This window comes from Somniosus microcephalus, chromosome 3 (assembly GCF_052327205.1).
Source record: "Somniosus microcephalus isolate GS21.2 chromosome 3, FLI_Smic_1.0, whole genome shotgun sequence".
NCBI classification, from domain to species: Eukaryota; Metazoa; Chordata; class Chondrichthyes; order Squaliformes; family Somniosidae; genus Somniosus; species Somniosus microcephalus.
This window is the reverse complement of record NC_140989.1, coordinates 343,694,910-343,720,667: the sequence shown is the minus strand read 5'-3', so window position 1 is coordinate 343,720,667 and position 25,758 is coordinate 343,694,910. Positions and strand designations below refer to the sequence as shown.

At 47.8% G+C, this 25,758-nt stretch overlaps 1 protein-coding gene across 1 annotated transcript in view; it reads left to right on the top strand.

Moving 5' to 3' along the window:
- Positions 1-25,403, top strand: part of ptbp2a (polypyrimidine tract binding protein 2a) — a 69,091-nt gene extending 43,688 nt beyond the window's left edge. The window contains 9 exon segments of the mRNA XM_085983270.1: positions 7,324-7,447; positions 7,450-7,518; positions 16,831-16,911; positions 18,184-18,320; positions 20,750-20,783; positions 21,202-21,294; positions 21,397-21,613; positions 21,735-21,812; positions 24,057-25,403. Of these exon segments, the coding sequence (XP_085839396.1) occupies positions 7,324-7,447; positions 7,450-7,518; positions 16,831-16,911; positions 18,184-18,320; positions 20,750-20,783; positions 21,202-21,294; positions 21,397-21,613; positions 21,735-21,812; positions 24,057-24,189 (966 nt within the window). The 3' untranslated portion in view covers positions 24,190-25,403.
- Positions 25,404-25,758: the final 355 nt, after the last annotated feature.

Below are 25,758 nucleotides of genomic sequence, written 5' to 3'. Positions count from 1 at the left end.
CCTCACCCTCTCTCTCCCTCCCCCGTCTCTCCCTGCTTTACTCTCCCTCCCCCTCTCCTCACGCTCTCCCTCTCTCTCCTCCCCGTCTCTCCCTGCTTTACCCTCTCTCCCTCCCTCTCCCTGCCCTCCCCCCTCTCGCTCCCCTCCCCCCACCCTCCCTCGCTCCCGCCCCCTCCCTCCCTCCCCCCCCCGCCCTCCCTCGCTCCCCCGCCTCCCTCGCTACCCCCGCCCTCCCTCGCTCCCCCGCCCTCCCTCGCTCCCCCGCCCTCCCTCGCTCCCCCGCCCTCCCTCGCTCCCCCGCCCTCACCTCGCCTCCCCCGCCTCCCTCGCTCCCCCTCCGCCCCTCCTCCCTCGCTCCCCCCGCCCTCCCTCGCTCCCCCGCCCTCGCGCTCGCTCCCCCAGCCCTCCCTCGCTCCCCGCCTCCCTCGCTCCCGCCCCCTCTCCTCGCTCCCCCGCCCTCCCTCGCTCCCCCGCCCTCCCTCGCTCCCCCGCTCCTCCCTCCTCCCTCCCCGCCCTCCCCTCGCTCCCTCCCGCCCTCTCCTCGCTCCCCCGCCCTCCCTCGCTCCCCCGCCCTCCCTCGCTCCCCCGCCCCTCCCTCGCTCCCCCGCCCTCCCTCGCTCCCTCCCGCCCTCCCTCGCTCCCCCGCCCTCCCTCGCTCCCCCCGCCCTCCCTGCTCCCGCCCCCGCCCTCCCTCGCTCCCCCGCCCTCCTCGCTCCCCCGCCCTCCCTCGCTCCCCCGCCCTCCCTCGCTCCCCCGCCCTCCCTCGCTCCCCCCGCCCTCCCTCGCTCCCCCTCGCCCTCCCCGCCCTCCCCCTCGCTCCCCCGCCCTCCCTCGCTCCCCCGCCCTCCCTCGCTCCCCCGCCCTCCCTCGCTCCCCCGCCCTCCCTCGCTCCCCCGCCCTCCCTCGCTCCCCCGCCCTCCCTCGCTCCCCCGCCCTCCCTCTCCCCGCCCTCCCTCGCTCCCCCGCCCTCCTCGCTCCCCGCTCCCCCGCCCTCCCTCGCTCCCCCGCCCTCCTCGCTCCCCCCGCCCTCCCTCCGCTCCCCCGCCCTCCCTCGCCTACCCCCGCCCTCCCTCGCTCCCCCGCCCTCCCTCGCTCCCCGCCCTCCCTCGCTCCCCCGCCCTCCCTCGCTCCCCCCGCCCTCCCTCGCTCCCCCGCCCTCCCTCGCTCCCCCGCCCTCCCTCGCTCCCCCGCCCTCCCTCGCTCCCCCGCCCTCCCATCGCTCCCCCGCCCTCCCTCGCTCCCCGCCCTCCCTCGCTCCCCCGCCCTCCCTCGCTCCCCCGCCCTCCCTCGCTCCCCCGCCCTCCCTCGCTCCCCCGCCCTCCCTCGCTCCCCCGCCCTCCCTCGCTCCCCCGCCCTCCCTCGCTCCCCCGCCCTCCCTCGCTCCCCGCGCTCCCTCGCTCCCCCGCCGCTCCCCCGCCCTCCCCCCGCCCTCCCTCGCTCCCCCGCCCTCCCTCGCTCCCCGCCCTCCCTCGCTCCCCCGCCCTCCCTCGCTCCCCCGCCCTCCCCTCGCTTCCCCCCGCCCTCCCTCGCTCCCCACCGCCCTCCCTCGCTCCCCCGCCCTCCTCGCTCCCCCGCCCTCCCTCGCTCCTCCCCCGCCCTCCCTCGCTCCCCCGCCCTCCCTCGCTCCCCCGCCCTCCCTCGCTCCCCCGCCCTCCCTCGCTCCCCCGCCCTCCCTCGCTCCCCCGCCCTCCCTCGCTCCCCCCCCCTCCCTCGCTCCCCCGCCCTCCCCTCGCTCCCCCGCCCTCCCTCGCTCCCCCGCCTCCCTCGCTCCCCCCGCCCTCCTCGCTCCCCCGCCCTCCCTCGCTCCCCCGCCCTCCCTCGCTCCCCCCGCCCTCCCTCGCTCCCCCGCCCTCCCTCGCTCCCCCGCCCTCCCTCGCTCCCCCGCCCTCCCTCGCTCCCCCTCGCTCCCCCGCCCTCCCTCGCTCCCCCGCCCTCCTCGCTCCCCCGCCCTCCCTCGCTCCCCCGCCCTCCTCGCTCCCCCGCCCTCCCTCGCTCCCCCGCCCTCCCTCGCTCCCCCGCCCTCCCTCGCTCCCCCGCCCTCCCTCGCTCCCGCCCCCTCGTCCCCGCCCTCCCTCGCTCCCCCGCCTCGCTCCCCCGCCCCCCCTCGCTCCCCCCGCCCCCCCTCGCTCCCCCCCCCCCTCGCTCCCCCCGCTCCCCCGCCCCCCCTCGCCCCCCCCGCCCCCCCCCTCGCTCCCCCGCCCCCCCTCGCTCCCCCGCCCCCCCTCGCTCCCCCGCCCCCCCTCGCCCACCCTCGCTCCCCCGCCCCCCCTCGCTCCCCCGCCCCCCCTCGCTCCCCCGCCCCCCCTCGCTCCCCCGCCCCCCCTCGCTCCCCCGCCCCCCCTCGCTCCCCCGCCCCCCCTCGCTCCCCCGCCCTCCCTCGCTCCGCCCTCCCTCGCTCCCCCCTCCCTCGCTCCCCCTCCCTCGCTCCCCCTCGCTCCCCCACCCTCCCTCCCTCGCTCCCCCCACCCTCCCTCCCTCGCTCCCCCACCCTCCCTCCCTCGCTCCCCCACCCTCCCTCCCTCGCTCCCCCACCCTCCCTCCCTCGCTCCCCCACCCTCCCTCTCCTCCCCTCTCTCTCTCTCTTCCTCCCCACCCTCTCTCCTCCCCTTCCCACCCTCTCTCCTCCCCTTCCCCACCCTCTCTCCTCCCCTTCCCCACCCTCTCTCCTCCCCTTCCCCACCCTCTCTCCTCCCCCACCCTCCCTCTCTCTCTCCTCCCACCCCCCTCTCCTCTCCTCCCCCACCCCCTCTCTCTCCTCCCCCACCCCCTCTCTCTCTCTCCTCTCCCACCCTCTCTCTCTCTCTCTCCCCCTCCACCCCCCGCGATTTCCCGAGGCTCCCCCCCCCCCCCCCCGCGATTTCCCGAGGCTCTCCCCCCCGCGATTTCCCGAGGCTCTCTCCACCCCGCCCCCCGTGATTTCCCGAGGCTCTCCCCCCGCGATTTCCCGAGGCTCTCCCCCCCGCGATTTCCCGAGGCTCCCCCCCCCCCCCCCCCGCGATTTCCAAGGCTCTCCCCCCCCGCGATTTCCCGAGGCTCTCCCCCCCCGCGATTTCCCGAGGCTCTCCCCCCCGCGATTCCCGAGGCTCTCCCCCCCGCGATTTCCCGAGGCTCTCCCCCCCCGCGATTTCACGAGGCTCTCCCCCCGCGATTTCCCGAGGCTCTCTCCACCTCCCCCCCCCGCGATTTCCCGAGGCTCTCCCCCCCCGCGATTTCCCGAGGCTCTCCCCCCCCCCCCCCCCCCCCGCGATTTCCCGAGGCTCTCTTCCCCCCCCCCCCCCCGCGATTTCCCGAGGCTCGCACCCCCCGCGATCTCACGAGGCTGTGTGTTGGCGTCACGGGGGCCGTGTGCATGCGTGCCGGCGTCAAGGCATGCGTGGTTGCCGTTTATATAAAAAAAAAGCCAGAGCGGGCTCCCGCGGGCGGGCGGCTAATGCGCGGTCAGTGCCAGCACCGCGAGGCGGCCCGCGGGGAGTAGGCAGGGAAACCCCGCGGGCTGGCGGCCATTGGAGCGGGGAGTAGGCAGGGAAACCCCGCGGGCTGGCAGCCGTTAGAGCGGCTCACTTCGGGCCCCGACACCGTCAAACCTGAGAGGGGGAAGTAGAGAGAGACAGAGAGGGAAGAGGAGAAGGAGAGAGAGGGAAGAGGAGAAGGAGAGAGAGGGAAGAGGAGAAGGAGAGAGAGGGAAGAGGAGAAGGAGAGAGAGGGAAGAGGAGAAGGAGAGAGAGAGAGGGAAGAGAGAGAGAGCTAGAGAAATTTTTGGAGCTTCAGGCCTGCCTGCAGCGGGCCTGGAGACCAGCACCGAGTCCCCCCCTGCGCGAGGGTGAGGAGGAGGGAGGGGGGGGTTGCTAAACACAATATAAAACTGAAATAAATTGTTAATTAATTCCCTAACACATAATTCAAATATTTACCTTAGTTCCCTAACACACAGAAAGTGTGGGGGGAAAAATCGTGGAAAATCAAGATGGCGGCCACTCACCTCGGTTCAGAAGGATAAGGCCCGCCCACACACGCACCGATTGGTCGACCGGTCAGGTCACCCCAAGCGTAGGATTGGTCAATCGTCGAGTCACTCGACACTCAACTGTAGGAAGACCTCGAGGTCACACGGTCGCTAATGAGATGCTAATGAGCGGAACGCTGAACGTTTTTGGGATACCGCGGGCGGGATTTTTGTCCGGCCGAAACGTAAATAGGCCGATGACCGGTCCGGAATCGCAAGCTTTCTTTTGAGGCGACGCGCGCGTCGGTACGCTCTAACTTCCAGGCGGACGGACGGACAGACAGACAGACAGACACAGACAGACAGAAGAGCCGCTTTATATATATAGACGATTTACTTTTACTTTTAAAGTAGTCGCATATATAACCAACTGAAGCATTTGTGCACTGCGAGCCCCCACAAACACTAATGAGATAAATGACCAGTTAATTTGTTTTTGTAGTGTTCGTTGAGGGATAAAGGTTGGCTAGCATGCCGTGAGAATTCCTCTGCTTTTCAAATACTGCCGTGGGATCTTTTGCATCACCTGAGCAGACAGACAGGGCCTCATCTCATCCAAAAGACGGCACCTCTGACGATGCAATATTCCTGCAATGAAGTGTCAGCCTAGATTATGCCATGAACTTTGACTCGGGTGAAAGTGCTGCCTCTGGGCCAAACGAACAAGTGCAGCAACAATCACAGAAATCACTCACTGGATTTTTTTTTTTTACTCCCAGTAGACTTGGATAGAAACCATCAAAAATGTGCAGTGAAATGGGGGGTGTGATAACAAATATATGGTACTTGAAACTTGGAGAGTGCCATTCTCTTATTTTACAAGCATATTCCTGATGTGGATAGTGTACCGTCCAAAAACAGTAATTCATCACAACAGCCACTGTGGAACACTCTTTAGACGTTTCAATGTTACACAAACACCATATAAATCTAGATTAGAAGATACTTGCATTTATATAGTCGTCATATACACCTTGGCAATCGTTCCTTTGAAGCATGGGGAACTTGGTCATATTTGCACTTGAATCTATTACTTGCTAGCTTGTCCTTTTCATTTCATTTTGTGGGCCTGGAGCTTTCAAAAGGGTTGTTTATAGTGATGTTTGCTGATTGGTGGTTAAACCCTAAAACAAAACACTAAAATCTGTTAGTATTAACAACTTGAGATATATGCAGATTAATGAAAACATGCAAATAAAATTTCTGTACTGAGACTCTGGTCACTCCCTTGCGGTCCCTGGGGTGCCCTGCATTGTATTCTGAGACACTAGTTTATGTTTAGTTCAAAATTTCTCTCGGCCACTTCCATAATGATTGAGAATATAGAAAATGATCGCTTGCCATATGTATTGTTGATGAAATTGAAGTAACTACGTGCGTCACTCCCTCTACTGAACAACTTTGGCAGTTAAAAGCAGTCCTTGTAGCTCTAGTGTGATTGGATTTTAGAGCATTTATTTAGATCTAGTTTTGTCAAAAGGTGTTTGACAGAATACAACATAATAGACCTGTTAGCAAAATTAAAGCCCTTGGAATTCGAGGCAGTGGCAGTGTGGCTATGAAATTGTTTAAGGGGCAGAGAGTAGCGATAAACCATTATTTTTCAGACTGGAGGGAAGTATACAGTGGTGTTCCCCAGGGGTCGGAATTAGTACCGTATACAGGGCGTCATTTCAGAGTTTGCAGATGACACGAAACTCAAATGAAATAAACAATGAGGAGGATGGTAAAGGACTTCAGGGGGACATAGACTGGTGAAATGGCACACATGGCAGATGAAATTTAATGCAGAGAAGTGTGAAGTAATACATTTTGGTATCAAGAACGAGGCAATATAAACTAAATGATACAATTTTAGACGGGGTGCAGAAACAGACACCTGGGACGTATGTATGCAAATCTTTGAAGGTGGCAGGACAAGTTGAGTAGGCTGTTAAAGCCAAGGATCCCATATGCTTTTTTATTAATAGAGGCGTGGGGTACAAAAGCAAAGAAGCTAGGCTAAACCTTTATAAAATGCTGATTAGACCCCAGTTGGAATATTCTGACCAATTCTGGGCACCACACTTAGGAAGGATGTCAAGGCCTTGGAGTGGGTACAGAGGAGATTTACTAGAATGGAACTGGGGTGAGGGACTTCAGTTATCTGGAGAAGCTGGGGTTGTTCTCCTTGGAGTGGAGAAGGTCAAGAGGAGATTTGATAGAGGTGTTCAAAATCATGAACCGTTTTGATCGAGTAAATGAGGAGAAACTGTTTCCAGTGGCAGAAGGGTCGGTAACCCAGAGGACACAGATTTAAGGTGATTGGCAAAAGAACCAGAGGCGACATGAGGAAACATTTTTTTACGCAGAGTTGTTGTGATCTGGAATGTGCTGCCTGAAAGGGTGATGGAGGCAGATTCAATAGTAACAATCAAAAGAATTGGATAAATACCTGAAGGAAAATATTTGCAGGGCTATGGGGAAAGAGCAAGGGTGTGGGACTCTAGAATTGAATAGCTCTATCAAAGAGTTGGCACAGGCACGATGGACCGAATGACCTCTTTCTGTGCTGTATCATTCTATGATCTGGCTTGACGTTGTTCGTGGAAAGTCCATGATCTATAGTACGGGTTCTGATGGTCACAGCGGTTTTATGACGGCTCCCGATGAATTCTCATCTTGTGCTACTTGGTTCACTAACTACCTGCTGCTACCATGTGAGTTGGGTCCCTGAAACTTGTGTCCACTTGTGCTTGCTTCGTTCTCCAATATGCTGTTACCAGTCTCCCCCCCCCCCCCCCCCCCCCCATTGGTAACTCAGCTATTTTTCTCACTCTTATTTTGAAATCTGGTCTCAAAAATCTAAGAAATACAGTGGTGTTTAATAAAGTTCAGGACTAGAAGGGGGAGAATGCGCAATTGTGTTGCAACATCGATTTGCAAACTGATGAGCAGATATCCCCACACCAGCATATTGATCACAGTGTCATAAAACTGATTTTAAAATGATCCTTTGTGGTATCTTGGCAAAACGCCGTTTTCTCGTCCTTCTCTAATCATTTGCTTGCATAATGTCACTCTACTCCAAAAGTAATTAATTGTGTGAACTGCTGTGGGACATTTTAATGTCATAAGATACTATTTAAATGGAAGTATTTTCTGATTTAAAAAAAAAAAAATTTAACTGCCAAAATGTTTTTAAAATGCAGTCTGTCTTTTATAATGCCTCGAAGGTTACAAAATATTTGTTAAAAGTAGATAGATTTTTGTATCTCTTTGGCCCTTAATGGCGAATAATTTGTATGCTTCTGATTCCCCATTTTAATTAATCCTTACAGGCTCTGGATGGTCAGAACATTTATAATGCTTGCTGTACCCTCAGGATTGACTTTTCCAAGTTGGTGAATTTGAATGTAAAATACAACAACGATAAAAGTCGGGACTATACCCGCCCAGATCTTCCTTCGGGGATGGGCAGCCAGCTATGGATCCTGCCATTGCTGCAGCATTTGCGAAGGAGAGCTCCCTTCTTGGTAGGATAAAATGTCCTGTAATAATCTAATTGTCTTTTTTCAGAGCAAACTATAATTTGTACTTAATCTATCTTGGACAGAGAAAAAGGTTTTTGATTACCTTTTTTAGAACTGCATATCTCCATAATTAAACTCCAAGAGTATTTTTCCAAATTAGTCTCCAATTCTGTGTCATTAATATTTGTATTAACGAACCATTTGCCCTGGGTGTTTGCTTTTATTGGCATCAAACAAATGCAAAAAGTTACAGACATACTGGGACTGGAATAAGTTAGGTTATCTTGGGAACAACCTCGGAACTAATGGAGTTATATATCTTACGAATGTTGGGTTTATATAGGATATTGTCATATATCCCTATTGCCCTTATGTGGAGGTATTATAGGATATTGTCATACATTCTTTACCTCTAATACAAGTTCAAGGAGTAGGGAAACACTGAAAAACATTTGATTAATACTTGAAGACAATGAGATAATAAAAACATAACCTCTTACATGCAGTATATATGAGATATAGGTACCAATAATACATACTTCAGGAGATGTCTTTGCTGCATATGCTAGTCTCGGAGTAGATTCGAGAGTTCCTCTTTTTATTCTGAGCTTCAGAATGTTGTATTCTTGTATATTTCATTGTGTAGGACAAATGTGGGTATCATTGTCATCACTACCTCCCTGAGTGTATCCTGGTGGCAAAGTTGCAGTTACCTTTCACTCTGCCAGCGCATTTCACACTTCATCTAGAGCCATTGTTTGGTTCTTTACCTGTCCTATTACTATCTCATCTCACCTTGAATATCTCTTAATGTCTCTTTCATCCCCTCCCCCATTTCCCAGCCCCAAACTACCTTTTAATCTGTTTCATTTCCTGCCTTTTTTTCTCCGTTCTGAAGAAAGTTTCGACCTGAAACATTGACTCTATTTCTCTCTCCACGGATGTTGCCTGGCCTGCTGAGTTTTTCCAGCGTCTTCTGTTGTTATTTGCTGTTACCTTTGTTGTGTCCGCCTTTGATGTCTTTTTCAATCTTTATTGCAAAGGAAGTGATCTCTTGTCTACTATGGCAATTGAAATTCCTTCTTTGCACTTTCTCCAGCCCCCCTCCCCCACCGTTGTGATCAAAGCCTGTCTCTTTTAACTGCGTCTGTCTTTCTCTCGAGTGCTTTAACCTAGCTCATTATTAAATAATTCTATATAATGCCAGATTGGCTTACTTTATTTAATAATCTATACATGCCTACCCTTACAAGGAAGACCTTAATTTGGTGAATATATTTTTGGAAATTATTTGAGGAAATGTACTATATGACTAGAAAAACTAATGTACCTGTATTTTTTGCTCTGCATTTAGAGGGTGTAAAGCAATACACAAAGATGCAATACACAAAGATACAATACAGAATTGATGAGATTCTCCAGAGTTAAAAATTGATAAACATCAACATCCTTTTTGTTCTTTTCCATTCTTTTGCTAATTTTTAAAAGGGGGTTGGTGGCGAACCAAGGGATGTTAGCTTGTATACAATGATGATGTTGAATTAACATGCTTGGTTGACACTGAATCATTGCTGATTTTATGACTAGAATGGTTTAACGGTACCTCATAGTTTGGCTTGAGAGCTCTTCACGCGCCAAGTGATATCTGCAAAATTCCCTATTAAGACAAAGAAAATTAAAGATAAAGCACAGAAGTGGATGGAACAAAAGGATACCATGTTAGTCTGATTCGTTATAAATGATCTCTGGGGTAACCCTTCTTTAGAAATACATTTTGTAGTAACTTAGAAGGGAGGTTGACTAAGGTCAGTGCATATGGAGTCGGGACAGGTAGCAAAATGGATAGCAAGCTGGCCAGAAAACGGAGTAGGGATTAAAGGTAGTTACACAGACTGGCAAAAGGTGGGAAGTGGTGTTCCACAAGGATTGGTGCTGGGACCACTGTTGTTCACCATTTACACGAACAATTTGGACTCTGGAATTGAAAATACAATTTCAAAATTAGCAGACGACACCAAATTGCTTGATATAGTTAATACAGAGGTGGACTGCGATTAAAATACAAGACGACATTAATAAACTTGCAGAATGGGCATGTAATTGGCAAGTTAACTTCAATACAGATAGATAAGTGATGTGGTACATTTTGGTAAGAATAAGGAGGCCACATACTCCTTGGAAAACAAGTCTAAATGGGGTAGAGGAGCAGAGGGATCTGGTGGTACAGATACACAAATCAGAAACTTCACATTTGAAAAGCTGCTCCCGGGCTGTGCGGGACCGGCAGACATCCACGCGGCCACGCAGCTTAGCGGGAGCGTTAGATAGAATTGAAAAGCAGAGAAGTTCTGTTAAACTTGTATAGAATCTTGGTTCGGCCACACTTGAAGTACTGTGAACAGTTCTGGCCTCCATAGATATAGAGGCACTGGAGAAGGTGCTAAAATGATTTACAAGGATGATATCAGAACTGAGAGGTTATACCTATCAAAAAGATTGAAAGGGCTGAGGAGCGACATGATATAGATTATTAAGCTTATGAAAGGGTTTGATAGGGTATACATAGAGAAGATGTTTCCACTTGTGGGAAGACCAGAACTAGGGGCCATAAATACAAGATAGTCACTAATCAATCCAATACAGAATTCAGGTGAAACTTATTTACCCAGAGAGTGGTTATAATATGAAACTCTCTACCACAAGGACTAGTTGAGGCGACTAGCATATATGCATCGTGTTGTGTGGTACTACTGTACTACAGTGCTAAATGGAATAGATTCAGAACAGATCTAGCAGCTCAAAACTGGGCTTCCATGAGGTGCTGTGGGCCACCAGCAGCAGCAGAATTGTATTCCACCACCAGCAGCAGAATTGTATTCCACCACAATCTGTAAACTCATGGCCTGGCTATCCCTCACTCTACCATTACTATCAAGCCAGGGGACCAACTCTGGTTCAATGAGTGTAGAAGAGCATGCCAGGAGCAGCACCAGGCGTACCTAAAAATGAAGTGCCAACCTGGTGAAGCTACAACACAGGACTACATAACATGCTAAGCAGCGAAAGCAGCATGCTATTGACAGAGCTAAGTGATTCCACAACCAACGGATCATATCAAAGCTCTGCAGTCCTGCCACTTCCAGTCGTGAATGGTGGTGGACAATTAAACAACTAACGGGAGGAGGAGGCTCCATGAACATCCCCATCCTCAGTGATGGTGGAGCCTAGCATTTGAGTGCAAAAGCCAAGGCTGAAGCGTTCACAACCATTTTCAGCCAGACGTGCCGAGTGGATGATCCATCTCTGCCTCCTCCTGAGGTCCCCACCATCACCGAATCCAATCTTCAGCCAATTCGATTCATTCCACGTGATATCAAGAAACGGCTGAGCGCACTGGATACAGCAAAGGCTATGGAACCCAACAACAACCCGACTGTTGTGCTGAAGACTTGTGCTCCAGAACTAGCCGCGCCTCTAGCCAAGCTCTTCCAGTACAGCTACAACACTGGCATCATGTGACAATGTGGAAAATTGCCCAGGTTTGTCCTGTCCACAAAAAGCAGGACAAATCCAATTCAGCCAATTACTGTCCCATCGGTCTACTCTCAAATCATCAGCAAAGTAATGGAAGGTGTTGTCAACAGTGCTATCAAGCGGCACATACTCACCAATAACCTGCTCACTGATGCTCAGTTTGGGTTCCACCAGGACCACTTGGCTCCAGACCTCATTACAGCCTTGGTCCAAAAATGGACAAAAGAGCTGAATTCCAGAGATGAGGTGAGAGTGACTGCCCTTGAGATCAAGGCAGCATTTGACCAAGTGTGACATCAAGGAGCCCGAGTAAAATTGAAGTCAATGGGAATCGGGGGCCTAGCACAAAGGAAGATGGTTGTGGTTGTTGGAGGCCAATCATCTCAGCCCTAGGACATCACTGCAGGAGTTCTCAGGGCAGTGTCCTAGGCCCAACCATCTTCAGCTGCTTCATCAATGACCTTCCTTCCATCATAGGGTCAGAAGTGGGGATGTTCTCTGATGATGGTAGTGTTCAGTTCCATTTTGCAACTCCTCAGATAATGCAGCAAGACTTGGATGACATTCTGGCTTGGGCTGATAAGTGGCACGTAACATTCGAGCCACACAAGTGCCAGGCAATGACCATCTCCAACAATAGAGAGTCTAACCACTGCCCCATGACATTCAACGGCATTACCATCCATCAACATCCTGGGGGGCCAGCATTGACCAGAAACATAACTGCACCAGCCACATAAATACTGTGGCTACAAGAGCAGGTCAGAGGCTGGGTATTCTGCAGCGAGTGTCTCACCTCCTGACTCCCCAAAGCCTTTCCACTATCTACAAGGCCCAAGTCAGGAGTGTGATGGAGTACTCTCCACTTGCCTGGATGAGTGCAGCTCCAACGATACTCAAGAAGCTTGACACCATCCAGGACAAAGCAGCCTGCTTGATTGGCACCCCATCCACCACCTTAAACATTCACTTCCTCCACCACCGACGCACTCCTCTACAAGATGCACTGCAGCAACTCGTCAAGGCTTCTTCAACAGCACCTCCCAAACCCGTGACCTCTACCACCTAGAAGGACATGGGCAGCAGGCACATGGGAACACCACCTCCTCCAAGTCACACACCATCATGACTTGGAAAAATAGCGCCGTTCCTTCATCGTCGCTAGGTCAAATCCCTGCTAGGTCAAATCCCTCCCTAACAGAACTAATAGAGTATCTTCACCACACGGACTGCAGCGGTTCAAGAAGGCAGCTCACCACCACCACCTCAAGTGCAATTGGGGGTGGACAATAAATGCTGGCCTTGCCAGCGACGCCCACATCCTATGAACGAATAAAAGGAAATTTATGGGGAAGCTCGATAAACACTAGGGAGAAAGGAATAGAAGGACATGGTGATGGGGTTAGAATGACAAATGGTGGGAGGAGGCTCGTGTGAAGCATGAACACTAGCATGGACCTGTTGGGCTGATTGGCCTGTTTCTGTTCTGTACATACTGTGTAACCATAGGAGTAGTCTCAAGGAAGCACTTTTTGTTCAAAGTATTCTTAAAATAAAATCGTGATCTTGCCTGAGATATATTTGACATTGCCCTGGAGTTGTGTAAATATGGTCCATCTCCCAGTGAGACCTCTCGATTGACAGTTAAAAGGACCGTCCTGGGACAGTTTCATTGCAAACTGGAGGGGTGTGGGAGACAGTATGGGATTGGGTTGCATTGAAGCGCTTGCAAGTCATTTGGTGATCAGGAGCGGTCCCTGTTACTGGCAGTGGAGCTGCTCTGAGACATGAGGGCATGTTCCCCTATTGCTGGAGTGGCCTACAAGGCGGGAAGGTTTTAAGGCAATCTCCATTGTTGGGGGGTGGGGGAGGGGGCGGAGAGAGGTAGTCTAAATCTCTGGTGAGGGTATAATTTTGTCCAATTAGAAGGGTGCTTAGAATATAATTATTCTCAGACTTTTTTTTACTTTTAAACAACTACATACAAACAGGAGTAGACTATTCAGCCCCTGGAGGCTGTTCCACCATTCAATTAGATCAAGGCTGATTTGTACCTCAACTCCATTTACCCGACTTTGGTTCATATCCCTTGATAGCCTTACCTAATAAAAAGCTGTCGATCTCAGTCTTGAAAATTCAATCAACTGCAGAATAGATTTTCATTGTTGCTGTCCGTTCTAAGAATCAATTACAAAGGGTGCTGATTCATGTTGCAATCATTTGTTCCATTCATTTATTATTCTACTTGTTGCATCTAGATTTACTGTAATAGTTTTCAAACTACTGCTTTAGAATTCTCACCATTTGTGACAATCTTTTGGGATAGGGAATCCTATATCATTCTAGTGAGACCATCTAAGTGACCAGGGCAAACAAAAATTATGGCCAGAATTTTCCGGGTGGGTTGGGTGGGAGTGTTATTTTTGACAGCAGGTCGGGAGCCCGCTGTCATCCCACCCCCACGTGCCTTTCCCCGAGGCACGTCTGTCATTGCGGATCCGACCCAACCAGCATCGGCGGGTGACCCAATTGAGATGATTAACAGCTAGTTGTCGGACCCTTAATCGGCTTTTTTCACTTTTTAAATTTAACTGCATGGCCACGGGAACCACGGGCGGCTCATCTGTCAACCTGAGGTGAGAGTTCCGTGGCCATTGCTCCAGCTGATTGCTTGACAGCATCAAATGTACAGTAAAAGCTCCCACCTGATAGATGATCACTTTCCTCAGTCAGAAGCTGTTGCTCAGATCATTCCCAGTACAGATTCTGCAGGCTACAAGACTTTCCAGCAAAGTCTCCATCCAGTCTCCCCTCATTGGAAGAACTCTCTCACCATTGACAGAATGCTTCTGTCATCTGTACTTCACCTACCATCTATTCCATCAACATGGGTGCCATTTATACTGTCTCACGTTGGTCCTCCGAATCGGACCACAATGATCCCCAGCACCAGGCACACCAACAACAACACCGACCTTCTCCGCAATCACCTGATGCTACACAGGGCATCAGCACCCGAGCACATTGCTGCCAGGGATGGCCTCCTCATGTCCTGATTTAGTTAGCTTTACGCTGTATACCCATATGGCTGCCACATGACACGCCAGGTTGGCACCACCCACAGCAACACCATAAAAGATCCCTACAATGCCCAAGCTATTCCTTTCACACTCGCCACCATTGCAGGGGGTACTGTTATGTCTCACCATTCACTGCAACTCACTAAGCCACTTCCAAAGGTGCACACAAATCTATCCAAGACCAGAAGGTGTTGACAATAAAGATTTTTTATGTTTGACACCACATTAACAGAAACCTTACATAAATATTGGATAAAACACCCAAGTGGCTACCCTTGTGTGTTAGTTGGTATGATTGCACTAGGGTGAGTGTGAGGGGTGGTTAGTGAGATGGAGATGTGATAATGTAGCTAGAGAGAGAGGGATGGGTGGAGGTGCAAGGTATGTTGGTGAGAGTAAGGATGTGCAGGGGTAGGGTAGGCAGAGTGGTGGGGATGTGATAATCACAGATCACAGAAACCCCACAGTGCAGATAGAGGCCATTTCGGCCCATCGAGCCTGCACCGACATCTATTCCACCCGATCCCCGTAACTCCTACACCAACACATATCCCACCCTATCCCCGTAACCCCACGTATTTAATCCCCCTAACACTAAGGGTCAATTTATCATAGCCAATCAACCTAACCCGCACATCTTTGGACTGTGGGAGGAAACCGGAGCACCCGGAGGAAACCCACGCAAACACGGGGAGAATGTGCAAACTCCACACAGACAGTCGCCCGAGGCTGGATTCGAACCCGGGTCCCTGGCACTGTGAGGCAACAATGCTAACCACTATGTCACTGTGTAGCTAGAGAGAGGGGGATCGGTGAAGGTGCAAGGTACGTTGGTGAGAGTAAGGATGTGCAGGGGTAGGGTAGGGAAGGCAGAGTGGTGGGGATGTGATAATGTAGATAGAGAGAGCGGGATCGGTGCAGGTGCAAGGTATGTTGGTGAGAGTAAGGATGTGCAGGGGTAGGGAAGGCAGAGTGGTGGGGAAGTGATAATGTAGAGAGAGAGAGGGATGGGTGAAGGTGCAAGGTATGTTGGTGAGAGTAAGGATGTGCAGGGGTAGGGTAGGGAAGGCAGAGTGGTGGGGAAGTGATAATGTAGCTAGAGAGAGAGAGGGATGGGTGAAGGTGCAAGGTATGTTGGTGAGAGTAAGGATGTGCAAGGGTAGGGAAGGCAGAGTGGTGGGGAAGTGATAATGTAGCTAGAGAGAGAGAGGGATGGGTGAAGGTGCAAGGTATGTTGGTGAGAGTAAGGATGTGCAAGGGTAGGGAAGGCAGAGTGGTGGGGAAGTGATAATGTAGAGAGAGAGAGGGATGGGTGCAGGTGCAAGGTATGTTGGTGAGAGTAAGGATGTGCAGGGGTAGGGAAGGCAGAGTGGTGGGGAAGTGATAATGTAGATAGAGAGGGATGGGTGAAGGTGCAAGGTATGTTGGTGAGAGTAAGGATGTGCAGGGGTAGGGTAGGGAAGGCAGAGTGGTGGGGAAGTGATAATGTAGCTAGAGAGAGAGGGATCGGTGCAGGTGCAAGGTATGTTGGTGAGTAAGGATGTGCAGGGGTAGGGAAGGCAGAGTGCTGGGGATGTGATAATGTAGCTAGAGAGAGAGGGATCGGTGCAGGTGCAAGGTATGTTGGTGAGAGTAAGGATGTGCAGGGGTAGGGTAGGGAAGGCAGAGTGGTGGGGATGTGATGAGTGACACAACAGGTTGCAGTTGAGTGTGGCTTTGTACTAACACTGTGATCTACTGAGATCATTGAAACGTTTGCCGCACTGCACCCAGGTCCTGAACACATCCCTGCTGGTGACCACCTCTGCAATCTGCAACCAGGCTGTTTTGGTCTCCTGTGGCGGTCTCTTCCGCCCATCGAAAGGGAAGGGGGGGACCTCCCTGCATGCTCTGACTCCCTCCATAAGCATATGGAGGGAGTCATCAGACAACTTGGGTGCAGCCCTCTGTCTCTGTGCATTCATAGTGCAGTCAGCTGCAAACACTGACAATGTTAGATTAAATGCCAAATCCAATGTGGCCATGGTCCCTTTAAAGATCCCGGCTGAAAACGCGTCATGAATGATGTCACCAGACCCGCTCCATTTAATTGGGCCGGGTAATTCGCTGGGCGGGCTTAATAGGCCCTATTAGGGGAAAGTCATTTTCAGCAGCGGGATTGAGCCAGCAGCAGGGTCGCGATCTGCCCTGCCGTGCCAACCGACGGCCCGCACCGGACCCACCGAGGTAGGCAAAATTCCAGCCAATGTCTTAGAGGGAGGTTTATCAACTGGTTTAAAGTTATTCAGTGGTTGAAGGACTCAAAATACAAGGGGATAAGTTTAAAAATGAAGCAGTTTGATGAAACTTTCTTGCATAAAGGGTATTAAATTGCGAATCATGTTACCAAGGAAGGTTATTGAAGCCAATGGTATAATTGGGTATAAGAGGCAACTAGATGTGTTTCTGAGAAAAGGCCAAATTGAAGCTTACGGTGAAATGTATAAGGTACATTATAGGGCTAAGTAGCCTTTTCCTCTGAGAAGTTCTACCTTTAGATAAAATGGGCATGTTAAAATCTGAGGTTGCATACTATATGTTTGTATCCACCTACACTTTTTAATGAAAATGGACACATAATTTATGATACCAATTTTACACAATTATATAGTTCGTGCATAAGCAAATTGAGTTAACTTTTTTGTTGCCTTCCATTTGTTAGGTACCCCTGCAGGAATGATGTCTGGTCCATACAGTGGAGGATCTGGGTTTCCACCTTCATTAAGCTTTGCACAGACTGCAGGTTAGAGTTGCACTAGTAATGTTTATAAGTAAATTGTGCCTGCATTTGGAAAATGTAGCTTTTTTTCTGCAACATATTAGTGTAGATAGGACTGAAATCTAGGTAAGACTGCATGATGCTGATTAGATACATAGAAACATTGAGGGACCTGTCCTACTTACTTGGATGTGGCACATTGCAGTTTTGAACTGTTGTCATCAGAGCTTCAGATGTTTGTACTGAACAGTACACAGAGTGCAGCATATCATAGTGTACACCCATGAACAAGGTGACGTCCAGCTTTCTGAGTGGATTCATCATGTAGAAGCAGTTACCACATCTTCGCCCAACTGGTAAACTTCCAAAACACAATGCTAAAATTCTGCTGCATGCAGTGGGACAATTTTTAAACTCCCAACTATTTTTGTCACAAATATGTGGGTCACTTACCTCAGGAAATTACAGTGCTGAAGTTTTGTCTGCTACCTCAAGTTAAGAACCCTACTGCTAAGGACCCCAACAACATCTTGAATGTGGATGCTGAGTGACAGAAAGAGAATGCTGGATAAAGTGACAATAGTTGTCATTGGAAGAAGTTTCATCTTCCTGCCCTCTTTACCCTTGATTTTTCTTTCTGACCTGGTTCTGCTTGTAGTTGCTCTAGTTTGTATGTTGAGCATACTGTCTCCACAAGCAAAGAACTTGGGAGTGTTTTTTTTCAACTGGAGGAAGTATGTGCAACCCGGGTGTCACCAATTGGTTTAGTTTTTGATCATTATCAACTGTGATGTCTTTTATTTTTCCCCCTCAGTTTTTATTTACCCTCCATGACTGAGAAGAGAAACTCATTGGTGAGCTAAGGTTCCACAAGTGCCTCATATCTTGTCTGAGTGGCCTTTATTCATGTATGAACTTTGACAGTAGATGGCAGTCTATTTGCCTACAGGGGGCTTCACAGACAAGGCCAACCCTGTCCTCTCCCAACATCCACAAACTACCACTTCCAGTAGTGGTTACTGCCAATTTTTTGTTACCTAACTTTGAGGCCAACTGTAGCACCCCAATAACTGTTCCAGTCATCTAACTGAGCACACGTGGAGGGTCGAAGCATGGACTTTGTGATACTGCTGTTCGCTGAATAAAGTTCCAGAAAATCTCTAGTCAGAGCAAAGTACCTATTGACAATACTCATTGTTATATGGAGTGTTTCCTCCTTGGTGGAATTGAGAGTCTGGTCAGTTTAAAATTAGTTAGTATTAGTGTATTTTAAAAATAGTTGGTCTTCTATTGCAGCTGTTCCAGGATCCCTGAGCCCACTGGCTATGCCTGGTGCTGCAGCTGCAGCAGCAGCAGCTGCAGGGCGTGTAGCAATGTCTGGCGTTGCATCTGCCAACCACAGTGTCCTCCTGGTTAGCAATCTGAATGATGAGGTAATTATTTGTTTCTTACAAATCTTTTTCTTCACACTTCTGTTCAGAGTAAGTTGGTTTCATTCATTGGTCTGACATTTGTTTGTCTTCCTCATCCATTGTCTTGTTGCTTTTGCTGTGTCAATGTCTATTTTATAGTCCACTACCTAAATTCCCCGTAAATGTAGAAACAAAATTTATACGGTTAAATAAATGCATGGTGTTTACAAGCAATGGCAAAAGTGCACTTAGAAAGTAATGATTTAGAATAAATTATGGGTTTTAGATCCAATTGCCCGGATGATAAATTGTTACAACACAAGTTACTGTTATTGGTAAGTATGGAGGGAATACCACCCCCCACCCCCCAAAAAAAAAACAAGTCTTTTGAGTATATATTTTGGAATTGAGTGCCAGTTTTTACTCTAATAATTTAACTTGGTGTATAGATAATTGGTGATTCTGAAATTAATGAAGCTGATGAGTTAGTGAGTAGCACACTCAGTTTAGGTTGAGTGTAGAGTGAAATGTTATCTGATTCAGTGTCTTTTTAGCAGTGCAAGACATTAACGAACATGCAGAATGGGCATGTAAATGGAAAATTAATTTCAGTAAAGATAGTGTGAGGTGGTGCATTTTGGTAAGAGGAATAAGGAGACCACCTACTCTTTGGAAATTAAGTCTAAATGGGGTAAAGGTGCAAAGGGATCTAGGGGTACAGATTCACAAATCATTAAAAGTAGCAACACATGTTAAAACCATAAAAATTGCAAATAAAGCATTGGGGTTCATTTCTAGGGGAGTGGAATTCAAAAGCAGAGAAGTCAGACCACACTTGAGTACTATGCACAGTTCTGTTCTCCATATTCCAAAAAGGATATAGAAACACTTGTGCAAAAAAGATTTGCAAGGGTAATTCCAGAACTGAGAGGGAACAACTATCAGGAAAGACTAAACAATCTGGGGCTCTTTTCTATAGAAAAGAGGTGACCTCATCAAGGTATTTAAAATTATGAAAGGGTTCGATAGGGTAGACATAGAGCAGATGTTTCCAAATGTGTGGGAGTCCAAAACTAGGACAAAAATATAAGCTGGTCTCCAATAAATCCAGTGAGAAATTCAGGAGGAACTTCTTTACTCAAATGTGGAACTCGCTGCCACGTGGAATGGTTGAGGTGATTAGCATAGATGCATTTAAGGGGAAGCTAGCTAAATATACAAGGGAGGAAAGAATAGAAGGATATGTTGATAGGGTGAGATGAAATGAAGTAAGGTGGGAGGAGGCTTGTGTTAAGCATAAACACTGTTATAGACCTGTTAGGCCTAATGGCCTGTTTTTTGCGCTGTAAAATTCTATGTAGTCTTACTGCTTAGTTGTCATGCTTGCATATGTTATGTTTGTCGTGAAATCTTGCGTCATGTAAACTTTGCTTTAATGCCTTTTTCTTAAAGGTTCTCAAGAATTTGATGAGACACTCTTCCCAGTCTTTGCAGTATTTTTTCCTTTGCAAACCTTGGTTATGTTATATCTAAACATGTTCTTGCACTGTGCAAATCTTTGTATTATATAAAAAGCTGGTTCTTGGGCTTTTGTCCTCAAATGATCTAGTTATACTCTATTTTCATTTTGGCTTTAGCAAAAGCTGGTATGAAATGTGGCTTGTATCTGGAGCACTTCACAGGAGAAGTTGCCCAAGGTTCTGTTTACATTTATAAAATTCAAATTAACTTCGATATCGATTTAAATGTTGGAAAGTTATTGGTAACATTTGATAGTTTTCTTGATGCTACACTTCTGCATGCTGTTAAGTGTAATGTTTAAATTAGAGTGCCTCTCAAATATTTATTTGCCTGCATTTCATACCTGGCCATGATTATGCAATTAACTTCCAAGTTCAAGGTTTTTTTGTGCATGATTTGTATTTTTTTTACTTTCTCATGTAATATGAAGTATTGTAATTCTTTGATTATAAATGTACTTTACCCATGGTTTTTTTTTTTGTCTTGGGTGACTACATTCAACACTATTTTCTTGTAAAGTACATGAACCAGCCATTTTCTGACCAAATTCCTGCATTTCCTATGTACTGACCTATATATTTATTTTTGTTTTGTTCCCCAACTCCTTGTTTTCTTCTGCATTGCTCCACCCCTACCCATCCCATCCCTCTTTCTTACCCTGTGTGTTTCTTTCACGTTTCCCATCCCTCCCTAATACCAATCCTCTCTCTGCCCCATCCCTACCTCATTCCTTGTGTTCATGCTTATGTGCTTGAACAAAATGTTCCTCGGACCAACTTGCCCCAATTAACTGCCTTGAACCATGATCCATGACCACCTCACCATTCTACGGGAACCACCCTTCGTTATGGATGATCTGTTCATCTCCGCTCTTCCTCGATTCTTCTCTCTTCCTGTCTTACGCTGCTTGCTCTTCTCTCCTTCTAAAGATGGTTACGCCCCAAAGTCTGTTTACCCTCTTCGGTATGTTATCGTTAGCACTATACTTTTTATTATTGATTTTAAAATTTTCACCTTAATTCTTATTTGTAGCTAGCAATTCGGCTTCTAGATAAGTAGATAATCTTCTGCTACTTTTCTTTTGCTGTAATTCTCTCCATAGATGCTATTTTATTTATGGTAATGCATGCTAAAAATTATTTTGCATGTTCTTTAATTTAGTATCACTTCACATTAGCTTTGAGGGATTTTACCAGGATTTTTCTCTTCAGATAATCACTATGCTAAATCTTGATTTGTTGTACTCCATTTTGGATGTCAAAACTTTGTTCACATTGATGTCTGATATGAATGTTTCATTGATCTGTTGGTGATTTTGTTCGTCTGTCAAATTTATTACATGCATAACTTTTATTTTTCTTCACTCTTCCACTCTGCAAAGGTGTTTATGGTGATGTGCAGCGTGTGAAGATATTGTACAATAAAAAGGACAGTGCTCTTGTGCAAATGGCTGATGTCAACCAGGCACAGCTGGGTAAGATTCTGTATGCATTTGACCACAGTCATCTTAAGTTTTTGGCCTTAGAAAATGCACTGTCCTTTTAAAATGTGCTGAAACTGACTTTTTATTTGTTAGCTATGAGCCACTTGAATGGGCAGAAAATGTATGGAAAGATTATCCGTGTCACACTGTCCAAACACCAGACAGTACAGTTACCTCGAGAGGGCCTAGATGACCAGGGGTTGACAAAGGATTTTACCAATTCCCCACTCCATCGTTTCAAAAAACCTGGATCGAAAAATTTCCAGAATATATTCCCTCCCTCTGCTACTCTTCACCTTTCAAATATTCCGTAAGTAATCCACTTGAGTGTAATGCATGCAATAAGTGGTCTATCTGATCAAGAAATTAACTTGAGCTGGTTTTCGTGGGAAATCTTTTAAAATTATGTTCTAACTGATGTGTTTTCACAGACCTTCTATTACTGAAGATAATCTCAAGACACTTTTTACAAATACTGGTGGCAAAGTGAAAGGTTTTAAATTTTTCCAGTAAGTGTTTTTCTAAAAATGTAATAGGTGTGTACATATTTCTTAAGCCAGCATTTTCTTCCAATCTAGTAACATTGGCTTTGGTTCCATCATAAACAGTTGCCATTCTGTGCTGGACAACCACATATTGTGATTGTGGGAATAGGTTAAAAAGCTACCTTTGTTTTTAGTGCACAACAGGCAACAAATCAAGTACAGGGCCTTGGTGAGCTGACACCTGGTGTACTGTGCACAGTTTTGGTCTCCTTATCTGAGGAAAGATATACTTCCCTTAGAGGCGGTGCAACGAAGGTTCATTAGATTGATTCCTGGGATGAGAGGCTTGTTCTATGAAGGGAGATTGAGTAGATTGGGCCTATACTCTTTGGAGTTTAGAAGAATGAGAGGTTGTTTCCCTGGCCGGAGAGTCTAGATCTAGGGGGCATAGTCTCAGGCTAAGGGGTTGGCCATTTAGGACTGAGATGAGGAGAAATTTCTTAACTCAAAGGATTGTGAATCTTTGGAATTCTCTACCCCAGAGAGCTGTGGATGCTCAGTCGTTGAGTATATTCAAGACAGAGATCAATAGATTTTTGGATACTAAGGGAACCAAGGGATATGGGGATAGGGCGGGAAGGTGGAGTTGAGGTAGATGATCAGCCATGATCTTATTGAATGGTGGAGCAGGCTCGAGGGGCCGAATGGCCTATTTCTTATGTTTTTTCGTATATACTTTGAGTATTGATCTGAGTTCACGCATGCTGATATTTTGTTGACATCAATGTAATACACAATTCCCGCTAAGGGATTTTTTTTCCTTTTCCTTCATTTTTAATGGTACTTTTCCTTCCCAATTCACAACTCCCCACAATAGGCATCATCTGTGGCTAAGCGGGAAAGTGATATGCTTTTGTATTTCTGCCACCAGAAATTGCACAAAGTCTACTTTGTGTGACCCGCTCTGAATTTTCCCCCTCTTGGGAAGTCTCTCAGCACCCCTCTTTCTCCGGTCCCCTGATGAGGGAGAATCTATGCCTTGCCATTCTAAGGGGAATTTCAAGATGCAAACCCTGTCTCATCTGCTCAGAGCCAGTTCGTGACACATTCAGCCATGTCAAAATGCTGGGACTATTCCCACTGGAGCAGAGAAGGATGAGCGATTTTAATAGAGGAATTTGCATTTATGAAAGGTTTTTAGAGAATAGGGAAGAAACTATTTCCTCTGGTTCAGGAGCCAGTGACAAGGTCATAACATCCTTAGAGTGAAGAGGTTAGGAGAAAATGGCCTAGAAATTAGGTATGGCCCCGCCAGCTGAGTTGCGCCCAAAAGTTTGCGCAGAGCCCGTTGCGCCCGCCAGAAATTCACTTTTAGCGCCCCAAGTCGGAACCGGGCGCTGTTCCAGGGTGTGCCCGCCTCCGCTTGGGGCGCTGAAAGTGAATTTCAGCGCTCCAGCTGCCGCTGCGCCACCCGATGCGGTGCGGCAGGCTGGGGTACTGCAGGCCTCCTCCTTCTCTTAAGGAGGAGCTGCCTGCAGCCGTGAGATCGCCGCTGGATTCTGCCGGCAAGTGAGCCCGGCACCACGGAGAAGTGCCGGGCTCGCGGGAATCAGCCACCAATGCCGCGGGGGGGGAGGGAGGTGCGGGCAGGCGGCCGCCGAAAAAGCGGCCGGCCGCACCTCCACCTTTATGCGCCCCACTAACGCTGCATGAAGGCCGTGTTTCACGAACGTTGTTTGCAGCCGCTGCGGAAGAGGCGGCCGCAACTGAATATGGGCATCGGGGCGGAACCGGGGCGCTGCGCACACCGATGACGTCATCGGTGCCGGCGCTACCGGCTACCGCCGCCATTAACGCTGCACTCAATTTCCGCGCTACCAACCCCGCCGGCGCAGAAGACCTCTTCAGGCGCTAAGTGGGCGCAAGGCCCACTGAATTTCTAGGCCAATGTCTTTACACTGAGTGATGCAGAGAATGGAATGCTTTATGACGTGACACAGTTAAGGCAAAGATAATTGTACCTTTTTAAGGGAAAAGTTCGAACATTTAGAATACACAAAGTTGGAACAATTAGACTTCAAAATATTTTACACATTTAGCTTTGCCAGTTGTGTGTGAAATTTAAATAGATTGTTCTTGTGATTGGGTAATATTCTGAGTTACTGAGTTGTAATGCACTAAAGTGAACATTGTTGCTCAAGCAAGCAAATGTAGCCATAGCTTTTCCTACTTTAAGCGCACTTTCCTAATTCCGTACTTTTGTTCCAGAAGAGATCACAAAATGGCGCTGCTGCAAATGTGTTCTGTGGAGGAAGCCATCCAGGCACTGATTGATCTTCACAACTATGATCTTGGAGAAAACCACCATCTGAGAGTTTCCTTCTCCAAATCAACCATCTGAGAATGTCCAGAGAGAGCTTACAGTTTAATTATTTGATTGAGTTTTTGTGGTTAATTGTAGACATGTTTCAGGGAGGTGGGACCAGGGTTTAACGATTCCAGCTGTTGTCATTCCTTCATATATATACACATTTGTGATACTAAAATTTGGAGGATGAGCAATCATTAGAAGGGGCAGAAGAAATTCATTCAGCTGCTGCTTGGGATGAAAATTCAAAACATTCTTCTGTTGAATTTTATTTTAGAGAATTCATTCATTTTTAGTTTTGGGGGATTTGAATAATCTCTGCGTCTTTTTATTTAGTAGAAAAATCTGAAGAGAAATGTGCCTTACCTTAAAAGTTGAAAAACTTCTATTAATACAATTGAATATACTATGAAAGTGAAGCTGGGGCCTTCTTTTGGGCACATGGTTGGAGAATTTCAGTAATAGTGGGAGTATTGTGTAAATGTTAGCACTAAGTTACAGTCTTGCTTGTTGCTGAATATACATTTTGTAGATGTTTGGAGTTGACATTGCAAATTGCTTATGTGCATTTCTATTACCATCTTTAGTTTGTAATTAAGGACTGAAAATGGCTGTGGACTTTTGAGCATGTGCAGTCAAGTCTAGTTAGTTAATGGAATTGGTGCATGTGTCATAGAAAGGCAAAAGAAAAATGCTTCAAAATAGGGGGCAAAAAGAATCGTTTTGTGGCAGTTTTCTAGAATGGACAACCAGGTGGGACCAAAGTTTATGTGCCTTTAGTCTTAATTTACCTTGCATTGTAATATTCAGTTTTAATAAACCTCTTCAAGATATTTTGTATTTGAACGGAAACAGACTTTACTATAAACAGTTCTGTATCTTCAAATAAGAGGAATTGTATGAGTAGAGTTCATCATTTGAAGAAAGTCCAACAATTACAAGTGTTGTCAAATTTAAGTAGTTTAATGGCCAGGAACTTTTCAGATCTATGTATTAGCATAATTCATATACATAGAATCTCTGGACTATGTAGCAAAAAAGGTCATATATATTTTCTATATTAGTTACGTTTTTACATCTTGATCTCTAGCAATGTAAATCTCAGTATAGTTTGAAAGAGGCACAATTAAAATTAATTTTCTAACAAAATTGGGATGTTTGATGGTTGTGTTGACTTTGATTTTTTTTTCCCTGTGTACTCTGTTCGCTTGCCTGTAGCATGCCTAATAAATACTTCTGTAGCTCTATCCACCTCTTCTGTCTTTCTGTACTGCTTTTCCTCACTTCCCTTGTTTGTCTTCACCTCATTAAGCTTCTGACTTCATGGTTAATACTCTTGTTAGGGTGGGAAAATTATGAACACCCTTCTTGCTGTAACTTGACCATTGTTCAACTTGGGGTGCAAGTACTCCCTCCAGTTTCTCTAACTTATTGCCACTTATGCAAACAGCATTTAAAACTTGGAGCAATGCAGTTTTAATAACGATCCTTATAATTAAGTACCTATCTGAAATTTTTGACAAAGATCAATTTTAACTGAAATATATCCCTTTTTGAAGCTTTCTACAGTTTCTTTGAAAAGCCAACTTGGCATAAGTAACT